This window comes from Salvelinus sp. IW2-2015, linkage group LG8, assembly GCF_002910315.2.
Source record: "Salvelinus sp. IW2-2015 linkage group LG8, ASM291031v2, whole genome shotgun sequence".
Lineage (NCBI taxonomy): Eukaryota > Metazoa > Chordata > Actinopteri > Salmoniformes > Salmonidae > Salvelinus > Salvelinus sp. IW2-2015.
In genome coordinates, this window is record NC_036848.1 from 39,475,095 (window position 1) to 39,500,935 (window position 25,841).

At 44.4% G+C, this 25,841-nt stretch overlaps 1 protein-coding gene across 1 annotated transcript in view; it reads left to right on the top strand.

The window, feature by feature from the left end:
- The window catches only part of shisa8b (shisa family member 8b), a 43,542-nt gene extending 18,541 nt beyond the window's left edge, over window positions 1-25,001 (top strand). The window contains exons 4-5 of the mRNA XM_070444918.1: window positions 19,298-19,402; window positions 22,800-25,001. Of these exons, the coding sequence (XP_070301019.1) occupies window positions 19,298-19,402; window positions 22,800-23,272 (578 nt within the window). The 3' untranslated portion in view covers window positions 23,273-25,001. The remainder of the gene's footprint in view (window positions 1-19,297; window positions 19,403-22,799) is intronic.
- Window positions 25,002-25,841: the final 840 nt, after the last annotated feature.

Sequence of the window (25,841 nt, forward strand, 5' to 3'; positions counted from 1 at the left end):
GCGCTGAGCCGGAGCTGGCACCAGAACGCACCGGGCTGTGATGCACACTGGAGACACATTGCGTATCTCCGCAAAACATGGTGCCTGACTGGTCCCACGCTCCTCACGGCAACTGTCTTGCTCCAGACACCAAACCATCCACTCTACCTCATCACTCCCCTCAACTATCCTACAATACTCCTCGCTCAGTCTATCCCAATATTACTATTCGCTCTCAGACTCGCCCCTCAGACTCGATCCCACAAAGCACAATGGAGAAATGGCTACCTAAATATGATCCCCAATCAGATACAACGATAAACAGCTGCCTCTGATTGGGAACCATACCAGGCCAACATAGACATATAATTCCCCTAGATAACCCACCCTTAATCACACCCCGACCTAACCAACATAGAGAATAAAAAGCTCTCTATGGTCAGGCCGTGACACCAACTGTAACGGTGTTCCTCCTCCTCTTCATCCGAAGAGGAGGAGCAAGGATTGAACCAAAACGCAGCGTCGTGATAAGAAATGATATTTATTTAACCGAAAACACGACGAACACTTGAATAGAAACAAAACAACAAACGACGTAGACTGACCTGAACGTAAGAACTTACATGAAACACGAAGAACGCACGAACAGGAAAAACAGACTACACAAAAACCGAACGAACAAACAAACCGGAACAGTCCCGTGTGGCGTAACATACACTGACACAGACACAGGAGACAACCACCCACGACCAACAAAGTGAAAACACCTACCTTAATATGATTCTCAATCAGAGGAGATGAAAACCACCTGCCTCTAATTGAGAACCATATTAGGTACCCATTAACCAACATAGAAACAGAAAACATAGACTGCCCACCCAAACTCACGTCCTGACCAGCTAACACATAAAAACTAACAGAAAACAGGTCAGGAACGTGACACCAACGCTTTAACCACTAGGCTACTCTAACCCGGAAGCTTATAAGAAATCATGCTATGCCTGCCGACAAATCATCAAACAGGCAAGCGTCAATACAGGACTAAGATCGAATCGTCCTACACCGGCTCCGACGCTTGTCGGATCTGGCAGGGCTTGCAAACTATTACAGAATACAAAGGGAAGCACAACCGAGAGCTGCTCAGTGACACAAGCCTACCAGACGAGATTAAAAACTTCTATGCTCGCTTCGAGGCAAGTAACACTGAAACATGCATGAGAGCATCAGCTGTTCCGGAGGACTGTGTGATCACGTTCTCCGCAGCCGATGTGACAGGTCAACATTCACAAGGCCGCTGGGCCAGACGGATTACCAGGATGTGTACTCCGAGAATGCGCTGACCAACTGGCAAGTGTCTTCACTGACATTTTCAACCTCTCCCTGTCTGAGTGTAATACCAACATGTTTCAAGCAGACCACCATAGTACCTGTGCCCAGGACAACAACCTCTCCCTCAACGTGATCAAGACAAAGGAGAAGATTGTGGACTACAGGAAAAAGAGGACCGAGCACGCCCCCATTCTCACCGACGGGGCTGTAGTGGAGCAGCTTGAGAGCTTCAAGTTCCTTGGCGTCCACATCACCAACAAACTAACATGGTCCAAGCACATCAAAACAGTTGTGAAGAGGGCACGACACAACCTATTCCCCCTCAGGAGACTGAAAAGATTTGGCATGATCTTTCTCAGATCTTCAAAAGGTTTTACAGCTGCACCATCGAGAGCATCCTGATGGGTTGCATCGCCGCCTGGTATGGCAACTGCTCAGCCTCTGACCGCAAGGCACTACAGAGGGTAGTGCGTACGGCCCAGTACATCACCGGGGCCAAGCTTCCTGCCATTCAGGACCTCTACACCAGGCATTGTCAGAGGAAGGCCCTAAAAATTGTCAAAGACTCCAGCCACCCAAGTCATAGACTGTTCTCTCTGCTACCGCACGGCAAGAAGTACTGTGGCGCCAAGTCTAGGTCCAAGAGGCTTCTAAACAGCTTCTACCCCCAAGCCATAAGACTCCTGAACAGCCAATAAAATGGCTACCCAGACTATTTGCACCCCCCCCCCCCCCCCCCCACCCCGCTGCTACTCTCTGTTAGTATCTATGCATAGTCACTTTAATAACCCTACCTACATGCTGTCTCTTATACACATCTAGATGTGTATAAGAGACAGGTTTTGCCCCGCTGCTACTCTCTGTTAGTATCTATGCATAGCCACTTTAGGAACCCTACCTGCATGTACATAATTACCTCAATTACCTCGACACCGGTGCCCCCGCACATTGACACATTCACTCTGAACCGGTACCCCCCTGTATATAGCCCCGCTATTGTTATTTACTGCTGCTCTTTAATTATTTGTTTTTCTTATCTCTTACTTTTTTGGGGGTATTTTCTAAAAACTGCATAGTTGGTTAAGGGCTTGTAAGTAAGCATTTCACTGTAAGGTCTGCACCTGTTGTATTAGACGTATGTGACAAATAACATTTGATTTGATTACATTTAATTGGTAATGTCCTTTGTTTGGTTAGCATGGTTGATATACTTTTATATTTCTCCTTACTTATGGCACTTTGTCTTGTGTACTAATGTATTTTATCTATCTCCTCTTTGTATTCCCTTCAGACCACAACCTACTATCATAACTTGTCACAAACTTACCTTCCGGCCTTACGAGCCATCAAATCTCCATCCTACCCCCCATGTGCTCCTGTGACCTTCTGCTGTGCCCTTTTAGTTAGTGAATAAATAACGAGAACTAGAAACCTTGCCTTGAACCTTCGTTCCCGCATTCTTACAGATGCGCCATAGTGGCAATATCACTCTTCAACCTAGCCCAAGATACAGTCCACCCTAGTCTTTTTCTTTAATTATATTAGTAATAGTACTGCTGCTTCACTGCTGTATAACTCCAGCCCGTTCCCTCTGTCCCTCAAATGACTGCATCATGTCTCAACAACCCTCCACTGTTCAGWCAGAGAGAGTAGCCCAGGGCCAACTGGAACAGACAGCTAAGGACACATATCTACACTATCTATCATAGATGGCCTGGTCTGCAGTGTATAGTACARCACCCAGCCTGGGAAGACATGACATTACATAACCATAATGGGCCGCTCCTGTCCTCTTGTTCTTTCTTCAGTGGGTCACCACGCCGAAGGTCTTACTTGGTCATAATTTAATGGAGAATTTTTCTTAATATGCAAGGTATAATTCCAACTCCCCATCTCCCAGCTTCTTCTTTGCTAGATCACATACCACTCATTTGATGTAGGCATACARACATACAGTGCATTCGGAAAGTATCCAGGCCCCTTCCCTTTTTCCACATTTTGTTACTACAAACAATACCCCATAACGACAAACAGAAAACTGGTTTTTAGAAATAATTGCAAATTTATAAAAACTAAAACACAGAAATACCTTATTTACATAAGTATTCAGACCCTTTGCTATGAGACTCAAAATTGAGCTCAGGTGCATCCTGTTTCCATTGATCATCTTTGAAATGTTTCTACAACTTGATTGGAGTCCACCTGTGGTAAATTCAATTGATTGGACATGATTTGGAAAGGCACACACCTGTCTATGTAAGGTTCCACAGTTGACAGTGTTTGTCAGAGCAAAAACCAAGCTATGAGGTCGAAGGAAATGTCAGTAGAGCTTTGAGACAGGATTATGTCGAGGCACAGATCTGGGGAAGGATACCAAAAACTTTCTGCAGCATTGAAGGTCCCCAAGAACACATTGGCCTCCTTCATTCTTAAATGGAAGAAGTTTGGAACCACCAAGACTCTTCCTAGAGCTGGCCGCCCGTCCAAACTGAGCAATCAGGGGAGAAGGGCGTTGGTCATGGAGGTGACGAAGAACTTGATAGTCACTCTGACGGAGCTCCAGAGTTCCTCTGTGGAGATGGGAGAACCTTGCAGAAGGACAACCATCTCTGCAGCACTCCACCAATCAGGCCTTTATGGTAGAGTGGCCAGAAGGAAACCACTCCTCAGTAAAAGGCACATGACAGCCTACTTGGAGTTTGCCAAAAGGCACCTAAAGGACTCTCAGACCATGAGAAACAAGATTCTCTGGTCTGATGAAACCAAGATTGAACTCTTTGGCCTGAATGCCAAGTGTCACGTCTGGAGGAAACCTGGCACCATCCCTACGGTGAAGCATGGTGGTGACACCATCCTGCTGTGGGGATGTTTTTCAGTGGTAGGGACTGGGAGACTAGTCAGYATCAAGGGAAAGATGAACGGAGCAAAGTACAGYGAGATCCTTGATGAAAACCTGCTCCAGAGCGCTCAGGACCTCAGACTGGGGGCGAAGATTCACCTTCCAACACGACAACAACCCTAAGCACACAGCCAAGACAACGCAGGAGTGGCTTCGGGACAAATCTCTGAATGTCCTTGAGTGGCCCAGCCAGAGCCCGGTCTTGAACCCTATCTTACATCTCAAATCAAATCAAATTGTATTGGTTACATGTGCCGAATACAACAGGTATTTTCACCTTACAGTGAAATGCTTACTTACAAGCCCCTAACCAACAATGCAGTATTTTTTTTTTATAAGAATAAGAAATTAAAGTAACAAGTAATTAAAGAGCAGCAGTAAAATAACAATAGCGAGACTATATACAGGGGGGAGACTGGAGACCTCTGGAGACACCTGAAAATAGCTGTGCAGCGACACTCCCCATCCAACCTGACAGAGCTTGAGAGGATCAGCAGAGAAGAATGGGAGAAACTCCCAAAATACCGGTGCGCCAAGCTTGTAGCATCATACCCAAGAAGACTTGACGCTGTAAGTGCTGCCAAAGGTGCTTCAACAAAGTACTGAGTAAAGGGTCTGTATACTTATGTAAATGTATTATAATTGTTTTGTTTTTTTAAAGAAATTTGCAAAAAAATGATTTAACTGTTGTTGCTTTGTCGTTATGAGGTGTTGTGTGTAGATCACCAACTCAAAAGAGGTGCCGGTTTAAAAATATACTGTAGGTACAACTGTCCCAGCACTCCAGGTTAGAGGACGTAGAATGACCAGTAGGAGACAGAGATACAATTCACACTACCAGACTCAAGACAGACACACACGGCATTGAAACAGGAAGTAATGGTGGAAGMGATGTGATAGTGGTTAGGAGTCCACTTACATGGTCAAAGTTTAAAGTTTTTGTCACATGCACAAGTACAGTGAAATGTGTAAAGGATAAGTTTATTACAACCAAATCTCTATTTTTGATGTAAATGGCATGTTATAGAAGGGTCCAGACACCTTTTTTGCTGCACAAAAGGGAATATAACATTGCAGATAAAGTTTGGAATTACACAACTTCATGTGTACAACATCTAAAGACCTGCATCACTACATTGAGAGCTTTGCCATTTCTAAAATGAAATTTTGTTCATACTACACAATGAGGATGAGGAAGTGATTTGCTGTTTGGGGTAAGTTTCTCTGAAACGTGAAATCACAAAAAAGGTGTGTGGACCCTTCTATAACATGCCATTTACATGTGGTGGTATAAAAGAAAACGTATATTTTAACTTGCAAGCCCTACCCAACAGTGCAGTATTCAATATCAAAATAGTATAACAAATAAAAATAAATAAGAAATGAGAAAAACCTATATACAGGGTCAGTACCAATACAAAATGTACACTGTGCAGGGATACTGGAGTATTTGAGGTATACAGTATATACATGTAGGCAGGGATTAYMAGAAATTAACTGGTATCAGGATAAATAATAGTAAACAGTATGGCTGCAGCATAAGTGTTGGGTGGTTGTGTACGTGGCGTTGAGTGTGGGTATGCAAGTGTTAGTGTGTTAGTGRGAGTGTGTTAGTGTGTGGGTGTTAGTGTGTGGGTGTGTGCAAAAGTGTCAGTGTAGGCGTCATAGGCGGTTATACATGTAAACAGGGATGAAAGTGACTGGTAGCAGGAATATAGAAATACTTATGGTAATATACTAATGGTAATATACACTGAGTATACCAAACATCAGGAACACCTTCCTAATATTGACGGACGGAAGCATGGAGAACAGTTCATGTCTCAGTGGCTGGAGTCTTTGGCAATTTTTCGGACCTTTCTCAGACACCGCCTGACATGTTCGTCCTGGATGGCTGGGAGCTCACCCCCAGTGATGCGTGGGCCAGCTGCACCACCCTGTGTAGGGCCTTCCCGGACGAAGTCGGTGCAGTTGCCATACCAGACGGTGATAGACCCAGTCAGGATGCTCTCGATGGTGCAACTGTAAAGGTTCCTAAGGATGTGAGACCGTTTCAGCCTGCTAAGGGAGAAGAGGCACTGCCGTGCCTTCTTCACGACTGTACTGTTGTGAGAGGACCATGTTAAGTCCTCAGTAATCTTGACCCCCTCCACTGTGGCCCTGTCGATGTGGACAGAGTTGTGCACCCGCCCCTGTTTCCTGTCCAAGATCAGCTCCTTGTTCTTGCTGACATTGAGGGAGAGGTTGTTGTCCTGGCACCACACTTGGAGTAGTGCGTGGCCACACAGTTGTGGGTGGACAGGGAGTACAGGAGGGGGCTAAACACGCACCCCTTGTTGAGGGTCAGCGTGGCGGAGGTATTGTTGCCTACTCTTACCACGGCTCAGGGCGGTAGTCATTGTAGCAGGATGCCTTAGAGAATTGGGGGAAAGGAATGATGGTGGTCAGCTTGAAACATGTGGGTATTACAGACTGGGACAAGTCTATTTCTAAAGCGTGGAAGATTCGACAAGATAAGTTGTACTCCAATACTTCCCACAGTTGTCAAGTTGGCTGGATGTCCTTTGGGTGGTGGAACATTCTTGATAGGAGGACTGAGACGTAAATGAAGACTTACTAAAAAGTATTCTCCATTGCCCGCTGTAATCCTGGGAAATGTTTGCTTACTCCTTCACAAGCTGGATGAGCAAATGTAAACTACCAGCATGAATGTAGGAACACGCCCATTCTTGCTTTCACAGAGACTTGGTTGGATAGCGGAGTGGGTGACAACGATCTTTCCATTGATGGATTTGGCGCACCAGTCTGCTTGGATAGAGACAAATTGAGTACTGGAAAAGAACAGGGTGGTGGGGTTTGCATTTATGTAAAGAAGAACTGGTGCAACACAGTGCGAGAAAGAATCTGTGAATCTGACATTGAACTTCATGCCATTTCTCTCCGCCCATTTTATCGGCCATGTGAATTCTCCCAACTATTCTATGTTGTTGTTTATATCCACCCATGTGCCAATGTTGATAAAGCCACAGAGCTCTTAGAAAACACCCTGCACAAACTTGGTACACTACATAACCAAAAGTATGTGGACTGCTTACCACTCCACTATGTCTCCCTGTCATGGCTTTTGCGCCATCAGTACAGATACCAACACATCTTGACCACCAAAGTCCATTTGATYTCACAAAGCTGTCCAGTACTTWAAAAATATCCTCTCCMGTTGTCKTGGTTTCCAGTGGTTTGCAGAAGAGGATGTCTTCCTTAATTGACCCCCCATAAACATAACGGACATATACCAGGAGCTGTGCCAGGCRCGCCWCGTCTGTTGACTCATCCATCTGTAACGCATAGAATTCACTGGCTTGTATYCYAAGCAGTAATTGTTTCAAAACATCTCCTGCCATGTCACTGATGCGTCGTGAAACAGTGTTGTTTGATGAAGTCATTGTCTGTATCGTTTTTTTGGGCCTTTTCCCACAGCATTGTCCCATCCATATKCGCGGCAGCGTGAAAATGAAGTCCTACACAATAGTATGGGGCTTGCGTGTCCTAGCCACTCGGTAGCTCACCATATAAGACGCTTCTAGACCCTTCTTATTAATGGTATCTGTTGCTTTTATGCATGTCTCACTACTCAAAAGTCATCTTAATTCTCGCTCAAAAAACTCCCGTGGCTTATTTTTCAAATTGGCATGTTTTGTTTCTCAATGTCTGCGCAAGAGTGACGGTTTCATCGAGTTTTGAGATAGTACTTTTGCACATATACCACACTGTGGCTGAGGAAAGGCACTACTCCCAATATAAGTGAACCCCAAATCAATGTAGTTCTCATCATATTTGCGCCTCTTCGATGGTCCTGTCTGTTGTTCGGTGCTTTCCCGGGTAAGGGGGCAGTAGCTCTTCGGCTGCATCAGATTCACAACTGTCAGTGTCCATGCTAGCTGGGCTAACAACAAATGTAGAATTACTGATGCTAGCATTGGATGTGCTCATGGAAGCAGAACAACTTGTGTCGTCGACAGGTGCAGGTGTAGTACTGCTGGTAGTAGCCATACTACCAGTAGAGCTGGTATGTGTCTCTATGGGCGCGGTCCTTCCTTTCTTTAATCATTTATCAATTTTAGAGCAAAGGGAATGAGCAACAGCTACGTTTGGCTACATACGGACCGTTAATGGAATTCCCGCGAGAGAATAACGGTTAATGTGATTGGATGTTAATTATTTGACGAGGCTACCTGTATTTGACATTGTGTTGTTATTTTGCTGAACACTGGATGGTTTAATTTTATTTTTGGCAGTGAAACGYGGCTACTCAGGCGAGAAAAAAAACTCACCCAAATGTATATCCCTGTTGGAAAATATAAATTGGACGCCGCCTGCTCTGTCTCAAGTGCTCCACCAATAGGCACAGGGCCTCGTTTGTGCCCGAGGCCATCGAGGACCATTAAGGAAGACCTAGGGACTATTCTAGAAATAGTTTAGCCCTGCAATGAATTAAGAGCTGTAAATACCATTAACTTTTATTTTCTTAAATCGCACCATGTGTGTGTTTGTCCTGTCTGAAGCACCCTGTCAGCCAGGAATTAATTGCCCCTTGGGGATTAATGAAGTAGTATTGTATACACATGGGAAACTGAGTGTGAAAAACCCAGCAGCGTTGCAGATCTTGACACACTCAAACTGGTGCGCTTGGCACCTGCTACCATACCCCGTTCAAAGGCATTTGTCTTGCCCATTCACCCTCTGAATGGCACACATATATTATTAATTTCTCAATTGTCTCAAAGCTTAAAGCTCTTTAACCTGTCTCCTCCCCTTAATCTACACGGATTGAAATGGATTTAACAGGTGACATCAATAAGGGATCATAGCTTTRACCTGGTCAGTCTATGTCAACGAAAGAGCAGCTGTTCCTAATGTTTTGTACACTCAGTGTATAAGTATGAACATTTTKTTTGTATACAACAAATACAATGTCTTATAAGCCCATGTGGGCTGAGCATCATGAAGATGAGTGACACTAATAAATAAATAAATAAACAAAAACAAGTCATGATCGGATTTGCCGAAGGAGGGACGAGCAAGGGCCTTGTAATGCATGCTTGTAAGTTGAGTAACAGCAGTCTAGGACTTTATTGCCCCTAGCGGCGAAGAATACGTGTTGGTAAAAGTTGGGTGTCACGTGTCTTAGTGATGTGAATTAAAATCACCATCAACAAGAAAAGRAACCTCCGGGTACATGGTTTCCTGCTTGTTTATAGCCTCGTACAGTTCGTAAAGTGCCTGCTTGTTGTAGTTGTTGTCGTCCTGAAGTGGAATATATATACAGCAGTCATGATATAAGATTGAATATATATCCAGCCATTATTATGAGCTGTCCTCCCCTCAGCAGAATCCTGTGRATGGTGTCGTATCTTATCCGAAAGCATTGTTTCAGAAAACAGAGAGTATTGCAGTTACGAGTACCGTTGATTAAAACATATATGTGATCAGATCTATCCATCTAATTATTCGTCAATAGAATGGAGGGAAGTGGTGGCCAGTTTTCCCTTCGCCTTCAGTTCAGTTGGTGTCTAGCCAAATCCAGCCAGATGAACCGAACAAGTGTGCTAGCATACTCCCTTAAAAGTCCTTCACTTMAAAAAKTAGAAAAAGTGGCAATAGAACCATTTGTCCATTTTGAGACTCCGTAGCCAGTATACACTTCCTCAAAATAGTCAGAATTTATCTAAGATAACTCAAGAAGTCTGTCATTAATTTTGATGTTTTTGCCAAGGAGATCTTAGTCATGCAATTTTACATCTAACTAGGATGTCTGGTGCAGTATTTATCAATGAAGTAATGGGCATGAAAACAAGTTGTCTCTGATTGAATGACAACAAAGACTTTATTGAAGAATRCATACTGTTGACCAATCACCGACGAAGGAGATTAGACTTCGGCTACCGACGTCGGCTTGCCTCGAGAAAAACATTTCTGTTCCCGAACAGCCGAAAAAACCCTTAATGAAGTCCAAAACGAACAAAAGAGGTGGGCCTCTGATTGGCTGAACAAGTCACACACCCCCTGACAACCTGGTCCTGAGGGTTTTCTACAGCCGCCCCAAAATGTATGTAGTACGTTTTACTCAGTAAAACCTGTGGGCAAGGCTGTTTGTCCCCAGGAGGTTCTCCATGTAGTAACCAAAAAAGTGTTAAACAAATCAAAATATCAGTTGTTGTGACAAGGTAGCGGTGGTATACAGAAGGTAGCCCTATTTGGTAAAATACCAAGTCTATATTATGGCTAAGAACAGCTCAAAAAAGCAGAGAGAAACAACAGTCCATCTTTACTTTAAGACATGAATGTCAGTCAATCCGGAAAATTTAAAGAACTTTGAAAGTTTCTTCAAGTGCAGTCGCAAAAACTATCAAGCGCTATGATGAAACCGGCTCTCATGAGGACTTTTGACTGGTACTGTATATACACTACTTTTCAAAAGTTTGGGGTCACTTAGAAATGTCCTTGTTTTTGAAAGGAAAACACAATTTTTGTCCATTAAAATGACTTCAAATTGTTCAGAAATACAGTGTAGACATTGTTAATGTTGTAAATGACTATTGTAGCTGGAAATGGCTGATCAATTTGATGTTATTTTAATGGACAAAAAATGTGCGTTTCTTTCAAAAACAAGGACATTTCTAAGTGAAGAAATCAGCCAAGACCTCAGAAAAAAAATTGTAGACCTCCACAAGTCTGGTTCATCCTTGGGAGCAATTTGGGAGCAATTTCCAAATGCCTGAAGGTACCACGTTCGTCTGTACAAACAATAGTACGCAAGTATAAACACCATGGGACCACGCAGCCGTCATACCGCTCAGGAAGGAGACGCATTCTGTCTCCTAGAGATGAACGTACTTTGATGCGAAAAGTGCAAATCAATCCCAGAACAACAGCAAAGGACCTTGTGAAGATGCTGGGGGAACCAGGTACAAAGTATCAATATCCACAGTAAAACGAGTCCTATATCGACATAACCTGAAAGGCCGCTCAGCAAGGAAGAAGCCACTGCTCCAAAACCACCATAAAAAATCCAGACTGCCATAATGACCATCGTTAGATTTGGAGGAAAAAGGGGGAGGRTTGCTAGCCGAGAATACCAGCCCAACCGTGAAGCACAGGGGTGGCAGCATCATGTTGTGGGGGTGCATTGCTGCAGGAGGGACTGGTGCACTTCACAAAATAGATGTCATCATGAAGGAGGACAATTATGTGGATATATTGAAGCAACATCTCAAGACATCAGTCAGGAAGTTAAAGCTTGGTCACAAATGGGGTCTTCCAAATGGACAATGGCCCCAAGCATACTTCCAAAGTTGTGGAAAGAGTGGCCATCACAAAGCCCTGACCTCAAACTTATAGAAAATTTGTGGGCAGAACTGAAAAAGCGTGTGCGAGCAAGGAGGCCTACAAACCTGACTCAGTTACACCAGCTCTGTCAGGAGGAATGGGCCAAAATACACCCACAAACTTGTGGAAGGCTACCCGAACCGTTTGACCCAAGTTAAACAATTTAAAGGCAATGCTACCAAATATTAATTGAGTGATGTGAACTTTCTGACCCACTGGGAATGTGATGAAAGAAATAAAAGCTGAAATAAATCATTCTCTCTACTATTATTCTGACATTTCACATTCTTAAAATAACCTAACTGACCTAAGACAGGGAATTTTTACTAGGATTAAATGTCAGGAATTGTGAAAAACTGAGTTTAAATGTATTTGGCTAAAGTGTATGTAAACTTCCGACTTCACCTGAATTATATATATATATATATATATATATATATAATATATATATATTATATACACTGCTCAAAAAAATAAAGGGAACACTTAAACAACACAATGTAACTCCAAGTCAATCACACTTCTGTGAAATCAAACTGTCCACTTAGGAAGCAACACTGATTGACAATAAATTTCACATGCTGTTGTGCAAATGAATAGACAAAAGGTGGAAATTATGGCAATTAGCAAGACACCCCCAATAAAGGAGTGGTTCTGCAGGTGGTGACCACAGACCACTTCTCAGTTCTTGCTTCCTGGCTGATGTTTTGGTCACTTTTGAATGCTGGCGGTGCTTTCACTCTATTGGTAGCATGAGACGGAGTCTACAACCCACACAAGTGGCTCAGGTAGTGCAGCTCATCCAGGATGGCACATCAATGCGAGCTGTGGCAAAAGGTTTGCTGTGTCTGTCAGCGTAGTGTCCAGAGCATGGAGGCGCTACCAGGAGACAGGCCAGTACATCAGGAACGTGGAGGAGGCCGTAGGAGGGCAAACAACCCAGCAGCAGGACCGCTACCTCCGCCTTTGTGCAAGGAGGAGCAGGGTGGAGCACTGCCAGAGCCTGCAAAATGACCTCCAGCAGGCCACAATGTGCATGTGTCTGCTCAAACGGTTCAGAAACAGACTCCATGAGGGTGGTTATGAGGGCCCAACGTCCACAGGTGGGGGTGTGCTTACAGCCCAACACCGTTGCAGGACGTTTGGCATTTGCCAGAGAACACCAAGATTGGCAAATTCGCCACTGGCGCCCTGTGCTCTTCACAGATGAAAAGCAGGTTCACACTGAGCACATGTGAAGACGTGGCAGTCTGGAGACGCCGTGGAGAACGTTCTGCTGCCTGCAACATCCTCCAGCATGATTGTGGCGGTGTTTTGGCGGTGGGTCTCGTCATGGTGTGGGTGGCATTTCTTGGGGGCCGCACAGCCCTCCATGTGCTCGCGAGAGTAGCCTGACTGCCATTAGGTACCGAGATGAGATCCTCAGACCCCTTGTGAGACCATATGCTGGTGCGGTTGGCCCTGGTTCCTCCTAATGCAAGACAAATGCTAGACCTCATGTGGCTGGAGTGTGTCAGCAGTTCCTGCAAGAGGAAGGCATTGATGCTATGGACTGGCCGCCCGTTCCCCCAGACCTGAATCCAATTGAGCACATCTGGGACATCATGTCTCGCTCCATGCCACCAATGCCACGTTGCACCACCAGACTGTCCAGAGTTTGGCGGATGCTTTAGTCCAGGTCTGGGAGGAGATCCCTCAGAGAGACCATCCGCCACCTCATCAGGGAGCATGTCCAGGCGTTGTTTAGGGAGGTCATACCAGGCACGTGGAGCCACACACACTACTTGAGCCTCATTTTGCCTTGTTTTAAGGACTATTAAATCAAAGTTTGGATCAGCCTGATGAGTTGACTCCAATCCAGACCTCCATGGGTTGATAAATTTGATTTTCCATTGATAATTTTTGTTGTGATTTGTTGTCAGCACATTCAACTATGGTAAAGAAAAAATATTTAATAAGAATATTTCATTCATTCAGATCTAGGATGTGTATTTTAGTGTTCCCTTTATTTTTTATTTTTTTTGAAGCAGTGTATATATATACACACACGTGTATACAAAATATTAAGAACACATGCTCTTTCCATGACAGACTGACCAGGTGTAAGCTATGACACCTTATTGATGTCACTTGTTAAATCCACTTTTGTGCATCAGTATCGGAGTATGAAACTAAATGCATGCTCTTCAAACGATCGCTGCCCGCAGTCTAGCATCACTACTCTGGACGGTTCTGACTTAGAATATGTGGACAACTACAAATACCGAGGTGTCTTGGTTAGACCATGAACTCTTCCTTCCAGACTCACATTAAGCATCTCCAATCCAATATTACATCTAGAATCGGCTTCCTATTCAAACAAAGCATCCTTCACTCATGCTGCCAAACATACCCCTCGTAAAACTGACTTATCCTACCGATCCTTGACTTCGCGATGTCATTTCACAAATAGCCTCCAACACTCCACTCAGCAAATTGGATGCAGTCTATCACAGTGCCATCCGTTCTGTCACCAAAGCCCCATATACTACCACCACTGCGACCTGTATGCTCTCATTGGCTGGCCCTCGCTTTATATTCGTCGCCAAACCACTGTTCCGTGTCATCATAAGTCTTTGCTAGGTTAAGCTCCGCCTTAGCTTACTGTCAACATAGCAGCACCCACCTCATAGCACGCGCTCAGCAGGTATATATTCACTTGGTCACCCCCAAGCCGTTGGCCGCCTTTCCTTCCAGTTCTCTGCTGACAATGACTGGAACGAATTGCAAAAAAACCACTGAAAAACTGGGAGACTCATATCTCCCTCTCTACTTTAAGCATTCAGCGTAACAGAGCAGCTTACAGATCATTGCATGTACATAGCCCATCTGTAAATAGCTCACCCAACTACCTCATCCCCATATTGCAGTGGTGGGCCGTCAGGGCCTGCAAGGCCTTCTCTGCTGCCTAAACATCATCAGAATATATAATTTTTTTTAAATATATTTCCCACAAATATGTATTAAATTATTCCCAGAGTAAGAGTTATACTCATTCATAGCTTTCCTCTTGGTTGCACTGCTTCCAGCCCCAGGTTGAAGTTGGAGGGCTGGTCTTTATTTAGATTTTTTATCCAATCATATTCAGCCATCATGTGTTGCCAGGGGTTACTAAATCTGCTCTTAGGCCTTCAGAATCAACAGTGCAGGCGCTTGTAGCTTAAAGTGAATGGAAATTAAAATTTTGTGTCAACCAATCAGCTTTAGAGTGGCTATTTACGCCTGGGCTGGCTCCAGTGTTACACAGGAGCCAGCTAGCAGGCGCTAGGGCGTCACGTCTTTTGATTGGATTACCAATATTGAGAGGCAGGTCCTATGGGCAGGTCTATGCAGATCTAGAAACTGAATTTGATAAACGAATTAATTCGCGTACTACCTAAACTGTTTTTTGAACCACAATGGCGGAAGGAGAAGAATATCGATTTGGTCGAGGATATAATTATAACGCATTCTCAAGACGAACTTTTCAGAAAAGTTGACATTGTAAGGAGAGGTCGCCCGACGCACACAAGCCTGTCACAGGCGGGAAAGGGGTTCGTTCGTTCGCCACTTTCAAAGTTTCAACTATGAGCGCTGTCAATGGCTCACGGCTCCGAGAAGCACTGCAAACTGTACTGCTGGGAATGCCTATTATTTGCAAGTGATCGATTTGGTGTTTGGAGCCACACTGGCTTTGCAAACTTGAGTTGTCTAACCAAGGCAGCAACGAGACACAAAGTACGGCTGGGCACTTACAAGCAATGGTGCTTTTGAAAACGTTTGGGGACACCAGAGTGGAGCTACAGCTCTCACTCGTCCTGCGTTATGTGACGGACACGGGAGTCAAGGAGCGATTTATCCGGTTTGAAGATGTGACAAGCGGCAAGCGAGCTGATGACATTGCCGCTCTTATTTTCCGTTTCTTGGAGGAAAATGAATGTAGTCTGGATAAAGTTGTGGCACAATGTTTTGATGGCGCAGCAGTCATGGCATCGGACTCAATGGGGTGCAGGCTAAAGTTAAGAAGGAGGCACCGAGGCCTTATCATTCACTGCTATGCACATCGACTAAATTTAGTACTGACTCAAGGAGCCTCAAAGCTTAAAGAATGCAAGGTCTTCTTTGCCAACCTCAATGGCCTGCAGCATTTTTCTCACGATCCCCATAGCGCACGCAACTGTCTAATAATCAGTCTTTGGGAGTAGGATACAATGCATGTATTTTTATTAAATGTGTATGTATGTTTCGCATTTATTTCGTTAATATTAAATAGCCTATATATTAACAAAATAAAATGGCAAATAGCCTATGTTGCAAATTATTTGTTTTTCTTTATTTCAGTGAATAGTTATGTGTCTTTATCATCACGGTGAAACTGCTTTGGGTGCGACAAAAGCGCTGTAGTGCAAAAACACTGTATTTATTTTTTTGGGGACTTAAAGCTCAAAGTTTGTGGACCAGAAATGGATAGAAGAAGAATATTAATATAACTCTGTTGCACTCGACTATGTTCTTGCCTATTAGTTGAACTGTACTGTATTGTACTCTTCCCCTGCAATTCTCTGAAAAAAATGTCAATTTCAAGGTGACGCAACGCCTGGTTATACTGCGTTTCTGTCTAAATGTATAGTGTCTAGAGCCATGGCATCTAAATGATGGTAATAACAGGTGGATTAATTCGGGTGGGACTGTGTAGGACCTCACTGAAGGCCCAGGCGCCAGGCCCACGGCACGCTACTGCCATATTGTTATACTTTTTTTCTCCTTTGCACCCAAGTATCTCTACTTTCACATTCATCTTCTGCACATCTATCACTCCAGTGTTTAATTGCTAAATTGTAATTATTTCGCCACTATGGCCTATTTATTGCCTTATCTCCCTAATCTTACTTCGTTTGCACACACTGTATATAGACTTTTCTATTGTGTTATTGACTGTACGTTTGTTTATTCCATGTGTAACTCTGTATTGTTTGTGTCGCACTGCTTTGCTTTATCTTGGCCAGGTCGCAGTTGTAAATGAGAACTTGTTCTCAACTGGCCTACCTGGTTAAATAAAGGTTAAATAAAATAACACAAGACCACATAATGACAAAGCAAAAACAGGTTTTAAGAAGTTTTAAGAATATATTTTTTTTCAATATCATATTTAAATCAGTATTCAGACCTTTTACTCAGTACTTTGTTGAAGCACCTATGCAGCGATTACAGCCTTGAGTCTTCTTGGGTAGGACGCTACAAGCTTGGCACACTTGTATTTGAGGAGTTTCTCCCATTCTTCTCTGCAGATCCTCTCAAGCTCTGTCAGGTTGGAGGGTTGAGCGTCGCTGCACAGCTATTTTCAGGTCTCTCCAGAGATGTTTGATTGGGTTCAATTCTGGGCTCTGGCTGGGCCACTCAAGGGCATTCAGAGACTTGTCCCGAAGCCACTCCTGCGTTGTCTTGGCTGTGTGCTTAGGGTCATTGTCCTGTTGGAAGGTGAACGTTTGCCACAGTCTGAGCGCTTTGGAGCAGGTTTTCATCAAGGATCTCTCTGTACTTTGCTCCGTTAATCTTTGCTGACTAGTCTCCCAGTCCCTGTCTCTGAAAAGCATCTCCACAGCATGTAGCTGCCACCGCCATGCTTCACCGTAAAAATTGTGCCAGGTTTCTTCCAGACGTGACGCTTGGCATTCAATCTTGGTTTCATCAGACCAGAGAATCTTATTTCTAATGGTCTGAGAGTCCTTTAGGTGCTGTTTGGCAAACTCCAAGCGGGCTGTCATGTGCCTTTTACTGAGGAGTGGCCTCCGTCTGGACACTCTACCACAAAAGCCTGATTGGTGGAGTGCTGCAGAGATGGTTGTCCTTCTGACAYGTTCTCCAATCTCCATAGAGGAACTCCGGAGTTCTGTCAGAGAGACCATCGGATTCTTGGTCACCTCCCTGACCAAGGCCGTTCTCCCCCGATTGCTCGGTTTGACTGGGTGGGCAGATCTAGGAAGAGTCTTGGTGGTTCCAAACAGTGTTTGGAAAAAGTACCCAATTGTCATTCTTGAGTAAAAGTAAAGATAACTTAATTAATAGAAAATGACTCAAGTAAAAGTGAATGTCACCCAGTAAAATACTACTTGAGTAAAAGTTTTAAAGTGTTTGGTTTTAAATATACTTAAGTATCAAAAGTTAAAGTAAAATTATAAGTAATAAAGCAAAGCAGGTGGGATCATTTTCTTGTTTTTAAATGTACTGATAGCCAGGCACATGCTCCAACACTCAGACATAATTTACAAACYAAGCATGTGTTTAGTGAGTCTGCCAGATCAGAGGCAGTAGGGATGACCAGGGATGTTCTCTTGATAAGTGTGTGAATTAGACAATTTTCCTGTCCTGTTAAGCATTCAACGAGTACTTTTGGGTGTCAGGGAAAATGTATGGAGTAAAAAGTACAGAATTTTCTTTAGGAATGTAGTAAGTAAAAGTAAAAGTTGTCAAAAATATAAATAGTAAGGTAAAGTACAGATACCCCAAAAAAACTACTTAAGTAGTACTTTGAAGTATTTTTACTTAAGTACTTTACACCACTGGTTCCAAACTTCTTCCATTTAACAATGATGGAGGCCACTGTGTTCTTGGMGACCTTCAATGCTGCAGACCTTTTTTGGTACCCTTCCCCAGATCTGTGCCTCGACACAATCCTGTCTCGAAGCTCTACGGATAATTCCTTCGACCTCTTGGCTTGGTTTTTGCTCTGACATGCACTGTCAACTGTGGAACCTTATATAGACAGGTGTGTGCCTTTCCTAATCATGTCCAATCAATTGAATTTACCACCGTTGGACTCCAATCAAGTTGTAGAAACATCTCAAGGATGATCAATGGAAACAGGATGCACCTGAGCTCAATTTCGAGTCTCATTGGAAAGAGTCTGAATACTTATATAAATAAGGTATTTCCGTTTTTTATTTCTCGTACATTTGCAAAATTTTCTAAAAACCTGTTATGCTTTGTCGTTATGGGGTATTGTGTGTAGATTGCTAAGGATTTTTTAAAATTAATCTATTTTAGAATAACGCTGTAACGTCACAAAATGTGGACAAATTCAAGGGGTCTGAATACTTTCCAAATGCACTGTATATATTGCAAACTGCGCTGCCATGCCATGGCAATGTTGGTGTAACAGTACATCATAGGGAAAAACACTTGGGGATTTTTATGGCGGTGTACCGGTATGTAGGAATAATCATGTGAGCCTACTGTATGTGCTCATATAGGCTACTAACGGACCCCAGTTCTATGGCCACTGGCCATGCAGGGTGTGAGATGGCTCTGCCCCTATGCAACCCCAGTGTCCCACTTTTCTTGTTCCCCCTGACAGCATGACAGAGGCTGGGCCAGCAGCGGTCATTGATGCAGTTTTTTTCTACCTAATTTGTTTGTTCCATTGTTAATTAGTCACACCTCATTTAGCACTAGGGGCCACATTCTCCCTTGGCAAAACAGCACTTTGCAACAGACAATGTTGGGCTGTGACAGATCTGGACTAGGGAAGAAGAATTCTCAATCCCAGTCACAAATGTTAGGAGCATTTAAATAGTTTGCTGTCCGTACAATTGACAAATAAAGTGATATTAATCTTATTACTAACTTTTCTCTTTTTTTCTCTCCATCTCGCTCTCTCTTACTCTCTATCCTTCTTTCTCCCTACAGAGCACTACCACCTGAACAATTCAGCCTTATACCCAGGAATGCCACACCCTCACAGCAACCTCAGTGGACTGGGCCTCAACAAGTACAACTCCCTCAGGGCTGTGGGTAAGGCCACACACACACACACAGACACACGCACAAGCATAATGGACACAAACATGCGCGCACACACACACATGCATAAACACACATACTGTATAAACATATAAACATATGGACCACACACATACCGGACAACATGCACACGACACACACACACGACACACCACACACACCACACACACACCACAACACACACACACACACACACACACCACACACACACACACACACACACCACACCACAACACACACAACACACACACACACACACACACACACACACACACTCCAGGACATGCTGATCATAATCCAGACTGGCACTGTAACCTTTTCAAACCATCGTAAGGTTTTTAAGCTGGCATCTGATGTGGTTCAGGCTCCCTTCATGGAAAAGACATATCATGAATGAAAGGAGATATCCTACTGCCAATACAGTCTCAGCGCTTTTCTGGAAAGTGTAGGTCAGATCCATATACACTCAGTGGCAGTTTATTAGGTTCACAAAAATGGTTTGCTCCTACGGACAGTGAGTCACGTGGCTGTGGCTTGCTATATGAAGCAGACAAACAGGCATCGAGGCATTCAGTTACTGTCCGAGGTACTGCTGCTCATTCCGTTCACCATCTCCAGAGGTCTAGGTCACGGGCCTTCTTGGCATCACTGAACTGGATTCATTACCACCAACCCCGGACTGTCTTGTCTCATTACGCACACCTGGTTCCCATTCCCCCTGATTAGTATGTGTATATATGTGCCCTCTGTTCCCCTTTGTCCTTGTTGATTATTGTTCCGTGTCCGTTGGTCTTGTGTGTACCTGTGCTGTGTTGTATTCGCTTGCGTGTTACCATGTTAGTGTGCACTTGTTATTATGGGTCTCGTGTATTTATTAGAGGTTTACACCTTGCTCTTTGTTTGGGTTACAGCCCTGTGTTATATGTATACGTATTTGTTTTGGGCTTCGTCCCCGTAATGGGGGGCTTCGTCCCCGTCCTTCTTTAATATAAAATTACTCAATAAAAGTCACCCAATCAAATATTACTGGTTTTAAATATACTTAAGTATCAAAAGTACATGTAATTGCTAATATATACTTAATTATCAAAAGTACATTATTTTCTTTTTACGAATGTAGTGAAGTAAAAGTTGTCATAAATATAAATAGTACAGATGCCCCAAAAAACTACTTAAGTGGTACTTTAAAGTATTTTTATTTAAGTACTTTACATCACTGTGTCTAAGGTTACAGAGAATGGTGCGACAAACAAAAAACAACCAGTCAGTGAAGTCCTGTGGGTCGAAAACATCTTGTTTATGAGAACGGTTGAAGTAGAATGGCAAGAATCGTGTAAATTAACAGGCAGGCCACAAACAGACAAATAATGGCGGAGTGCAACAGTGGTGTGCAGAACAGCATCTCGGAAAGCACAACTCGTCAGTCCTTGTCACGGATGGGCTATTGTAGCAGACGGCCACACCGGGTTCCACTCCTATCAGCTAAAAACAAGAAGCGGCTCCAGTGGGCATGCGATCACCAACACTGGACAATTGAGTGGAAAAACAATCTGGTCCGACGAATCCCGGTTCCTGTTGCGTCATGCTGATGCCAGTCAGGATTTGACATAGGCAGCATGAGTCCATGGCCCCATCCTGCCTGGTGTCAATTGTTACAGGCCGGTGGTGATGGTGTAATGGTGTGGGAAATTTTTCCCTGGCACGTTTGGTCCCTTGATACCAATTGAGAAACATTTGAATGTCACACCTTGTAGAATCCATGCCTCAAATAATTCAGGCTGTTCTGGAGGCAAAAAAGGGGTCCGGCCCGGTAGTAGATGGTGTACCCAATAAACTGGCCACTGAGTGTATATACACAGTATATGGTTCTGGTGAAGCTCATGTCAACCAGGGTTTCCCAAACCCGGTCCTGGGTGCACGTTTAGTTTATTTCCTTAGGACTACACAGCTGATTCAAATCATCAAAGCTTGATGTTGAGTAAGTTATTTGGATCAGCTGTGTAATGCTAGGGCAAAAACCAAAACATGCACCCAGGAGCTACAGTGATGTTGTGGTACAGACGCACACTCTATACTATTCACAGTAATGTATTATTTTGTGTCTGGAGCAACATTATGGCAGTGTGTTGGGACAGAACACACCATTCACACCGACAGACTGAAGAGAAATACAGCAATGGACAGGGAACGGAATCTCTGTCACTCCACAATCTACTTTTCAGGCATAGAGGGATGATTCACTGACTAGAGTGGAATGGAAAGTATTCCACTTTGAATTCCTCTCAGAAACATTCGCTCTTTCTCTCTTAGATTTGTCTCTCCGCGGCTCTAATGAGTATCCAGGCATCACACACATACCATTGCCTGGCAGACAACGCTGATCCGACCTGACAGAGACCTGGAGACGACTTACACAAACATCTAGACACACACACACACACACACATATGTAGACACACACACACGTATATAAACGTATGTAGGAACACACATCCAAACACACATGCACGCATACTGTACATACAGACAGACACACGCAGCAGCAGCAAACGTGTTTCTCATGTTGGGTTGGGATCAATTCCATTTAAATTCTCTAAATTCAGGAAGTGAATTGAAGTATATATTTTTTATGAAAATCCTTCCTGAACTGAAATGGAATTGACACCAACTCTGGTGCTTCATTCAAAACCAAAAGCATAATCTGTGTGAAAGAGGCATTATGACTTCAACCCACAGCTCAGAGAGAACAGAACGTCATTGACGTGTTCATGGAGAGAAACAGAACAATAAATACACGAGAGCATACACACAAAGCGAGCAGAACAGGGTTAGGAGTGTGTGTGCCTGAGGGATCGGGGTTCTGGAAGCACTGACCTCACTGCTGAGACAGAGGCTGTCCCCGTCCCCCTGAGCTGAAGCTATCTCACACACTGGCCTCACTGCTGAGACCGAGGCTGTCCCCGTCCCCCTGAGCTGAAGCTATCTGACACACTGACCTCACTGCTGAGGCCGAGGCTGTCCCCGTCCCCCTGAGCTGAACTATTGACACCTGCCGTACGCAGCTGACCTAGGTTGGTATTTCGTGTCCCCGTCTGAGCTGAAGCTATCTGACACACTGGCCTCACTGCTGAGGCCGAGGCTGTCCCCGTCCCCCTGAGCTGAAGCTATCTGACACACTGGCCTCACTGCTGAGACTGAGACTGTCCCCGTCCCCCTGAGCTGAAGCTATCTGACACACTGGATTCCCAGTGCCCACCCTATTTATAACACAAACTTCCAGAATTTTTACAGTTGAGGATTTTCGTTTTTTTCTGAAATCAGGGCCTCTTCTTAGACAGTTGACAGTTAATTTCAGGCCACTAACTCTCTTCTCTCTTGTCTGCTGCAGCGGACACTGCCTCTCGGGGATACTATAAGAGCTACCCTTTGATGGACTTCTCCCAGTACCAGGCAGCCCCTCCAGCCTTCCAGCCCATCTCCCTGCACCCCAAAGACAAGTCCTACCTTCACCAGGACCACCACCAGCTCCCCACCCACCACAACCTCCACGCCCCCCTCTCCATCTCCATCCCCCAGAGCCACCCGGAGAGGTCCCGCCTGTCCAAGACCACCAGCCACCCCCTGTTCTCTAGCTCGGCCTTGAAAGCCTGGGACACCAGTGGACGCCATGTCCAGAGGCAGACCTCCCAGCCTGGGCACATCTCAGCCCACCAGCATGCCTATTCCACCAGGAGACAGCACAGCGTAGAGAATTTCCCGGAGATGTTCAACCACCCTGTGTCATACGGCCACCCATCCTCCTACCACCACACCAGGCATAAGAGCTACTCCACCAACAGCAAGACAGAGGTCACTGTCTGAGAATGGAGCTCTGAGTTCCTCTGTACCTACAATGATACAGAAACAGATACAAAAATGTACAGGATACAGAGGAGTGTCGGAGTGTTTCAAAGATACTGGATGAAGTGGGGTTAAAAGATAGGGCAACAATGCATCAGCATCGCCACCCACCACCATGACTCAAGTACAATAACTGAACCACAAAGATCACCAAGACATTGATAATGTGCAAGAGAAACACTGTCGCTCTCTGAACACCTCTGAGCCTCAGAACCTGGACCCTCTCAGTCTCTATGTCTACCACAACTCCTTGTTGCTCAAAACCTTTCTTTAACTCTACTACATCTCTCCATGCATTCTTCTCTGGTCTTGTTCTTTCGCCTATATCCTCTATTTCCCACTCCCACAGCTCCCCATTCTCTCAGCCCTTAGAAGCGCTGTGTTCAGGCCATTAGAGGGATGATGGCACCCCCGGGGCCACATTAACTCGACAGGGACAATGCCATCCTCACGTCAGCTCCAATCAGCCTCCGCCCCAGCGCAAGACAGAGGGAGAGAAAGGGAGAGAGACAGGTAGGAAGAGAGTGGGAAATCACTCTAGAGATCTTTAGAGGAAAGCCGGATGACAGGAGAGGACAAAGTATATATGTACAGATTTTTCTTCCCTGGGGGTGAAATGAAGGAGTCATTGTGGATCTGGAGACTGTCTAGCCTGGGTGCCAGTCTGTTTCTGCTCTCTTGCCAGCTCCTTATGGAATTGTTACGGCTTGACAATGACAATGGAGTAGGCAATGGCACAAACAGATCTGGGACCAGGCTTGAGACTGGGTCTTGATGGAGTGTTTATGAGTGCGTGTGAGTATGTGAGGACACACTGGGCTGTCAGTGTAAGGGAATTCGTTGCGGCATCTCAGACCCCAGAGGAGGTCTTCCGTGTTTTCCCCCGATGCACGGACAGTAAAGGGCACAGACAAGAGCTCTAGAGGTGTTGCTAAGGCTACCAGACTCTCTTTAAATGGCAAGGGATGTACCCTATTCTACAAGTGGTGCATCTATTTGTTTACCAGGACATTAACCACTGAAGGAGAATAAAGAAACAAAACTGTTGTTGAAAAGTAGGATACTTGTACATGACTAAATGACACATAACAGGCAGGGGACTAGTGATAGCAGCACCTTTGGTCAGTTGCAGTAGTTCTAAAACCCAGACAATGGTGCAGAAATGTGTAAGGACCAATGAAGTCTAATCGACGCTACGGTCTCTCGGAAGTATTGGGTTGAACACAAACTCACTCTAACAAGGTACACACATGTAGCCTTGTAGGACCATCCTGATCTCGCGAGCAAGCAAGATCAGGATGGCCATACGAGGCTAACACACATGGCCAACGTACTAGCTGCACACTTCAGATTAATCCACTTCCAGAAGTGGATTGCTAATGAAGGCAATGAATACAACTAAACTCTTTACATGAGTCATGATCATGATGCATTACTACACCTCGCACATCCCTACCCTTCCTCCTTTTCGACAAGTAGTCTAACGTTTAAGAGAGTATGCGCCAGTAACCGAAAGGTCGCTGGTTCGAATCCCCAAGCCGACTAGATGAAYAATATGTCAATGTGCCCTTGAGCAAGGCACTTAACCCTAATTGCGCCTATAAGTCACTCTGAATAAATGACTAACGTAATCTTCTCTCTATTCCTCCTCATCTTCTCTCTATTCCTCCTCATCTTCTCTCTATTACTCCTCATCTTCTCTCTATTCTTCCTCATCTTCTCTCTATTCCTCCTTATCTTCTCTCTATTCCTCCTTATCTTCTCTCTATTCCTCCTCTACCGTTTTCTAATCAGCTCCTCTTCAGTTGTAATCATAGCCTTCTTTCATCTCTTCCTTCTCTCGGCTCTCTCATCAAGTCTCTATTCACCCCTTCTTTTGGAGAGCTATTTTCTCTCTCATTCCCTCCCTATCACTCGCTCATGTTCCCTCTGTTCTCTGGCTCCAAGCGGTGTAACTGATAGTCCTTTGGCCCCCTGCTCTGTTTCCCAGTCCCATCACCCCACGTCCCACAGCCCCAGAATGCAGGTTTACTTGCGTGTGTATGTATGTGTTTCAGGGCAGTGGGCTGAGACAAGGGCATGTGTACTCTCACATGAACATGATTGAAACTACCAGACACTGTTTAAATGACTCCAGCGCCAATAGCAGCTTTTAAAACAAATGTTTTGACGACAAGAACAGAAAACAGACCCATTTTCAGCTAAGTTTTCCACTGAATGCTTCCTGTCCTCAAGTGAAAAACAAACACAGCCTATGCAATGCCAAACCTGTAACACTGTATCAACATCAATACGCTAGCATTACACCCTCACAACAAATAGTAAGATACCACCACCACAATGACTACCGCAACTGGTCATAACCATGTCATAACAGCTGACATAACTTGTCATAACCTGTCATAATGGTCATAACACTGTCATGACCCATATATTTTCACCTGTTGTGATATATATTGTGTTATTTTATGGCTGGTTATGACACCTACATAAGTGTCAAAACCCATTTTTTTTCAAATTCTTAAAATGC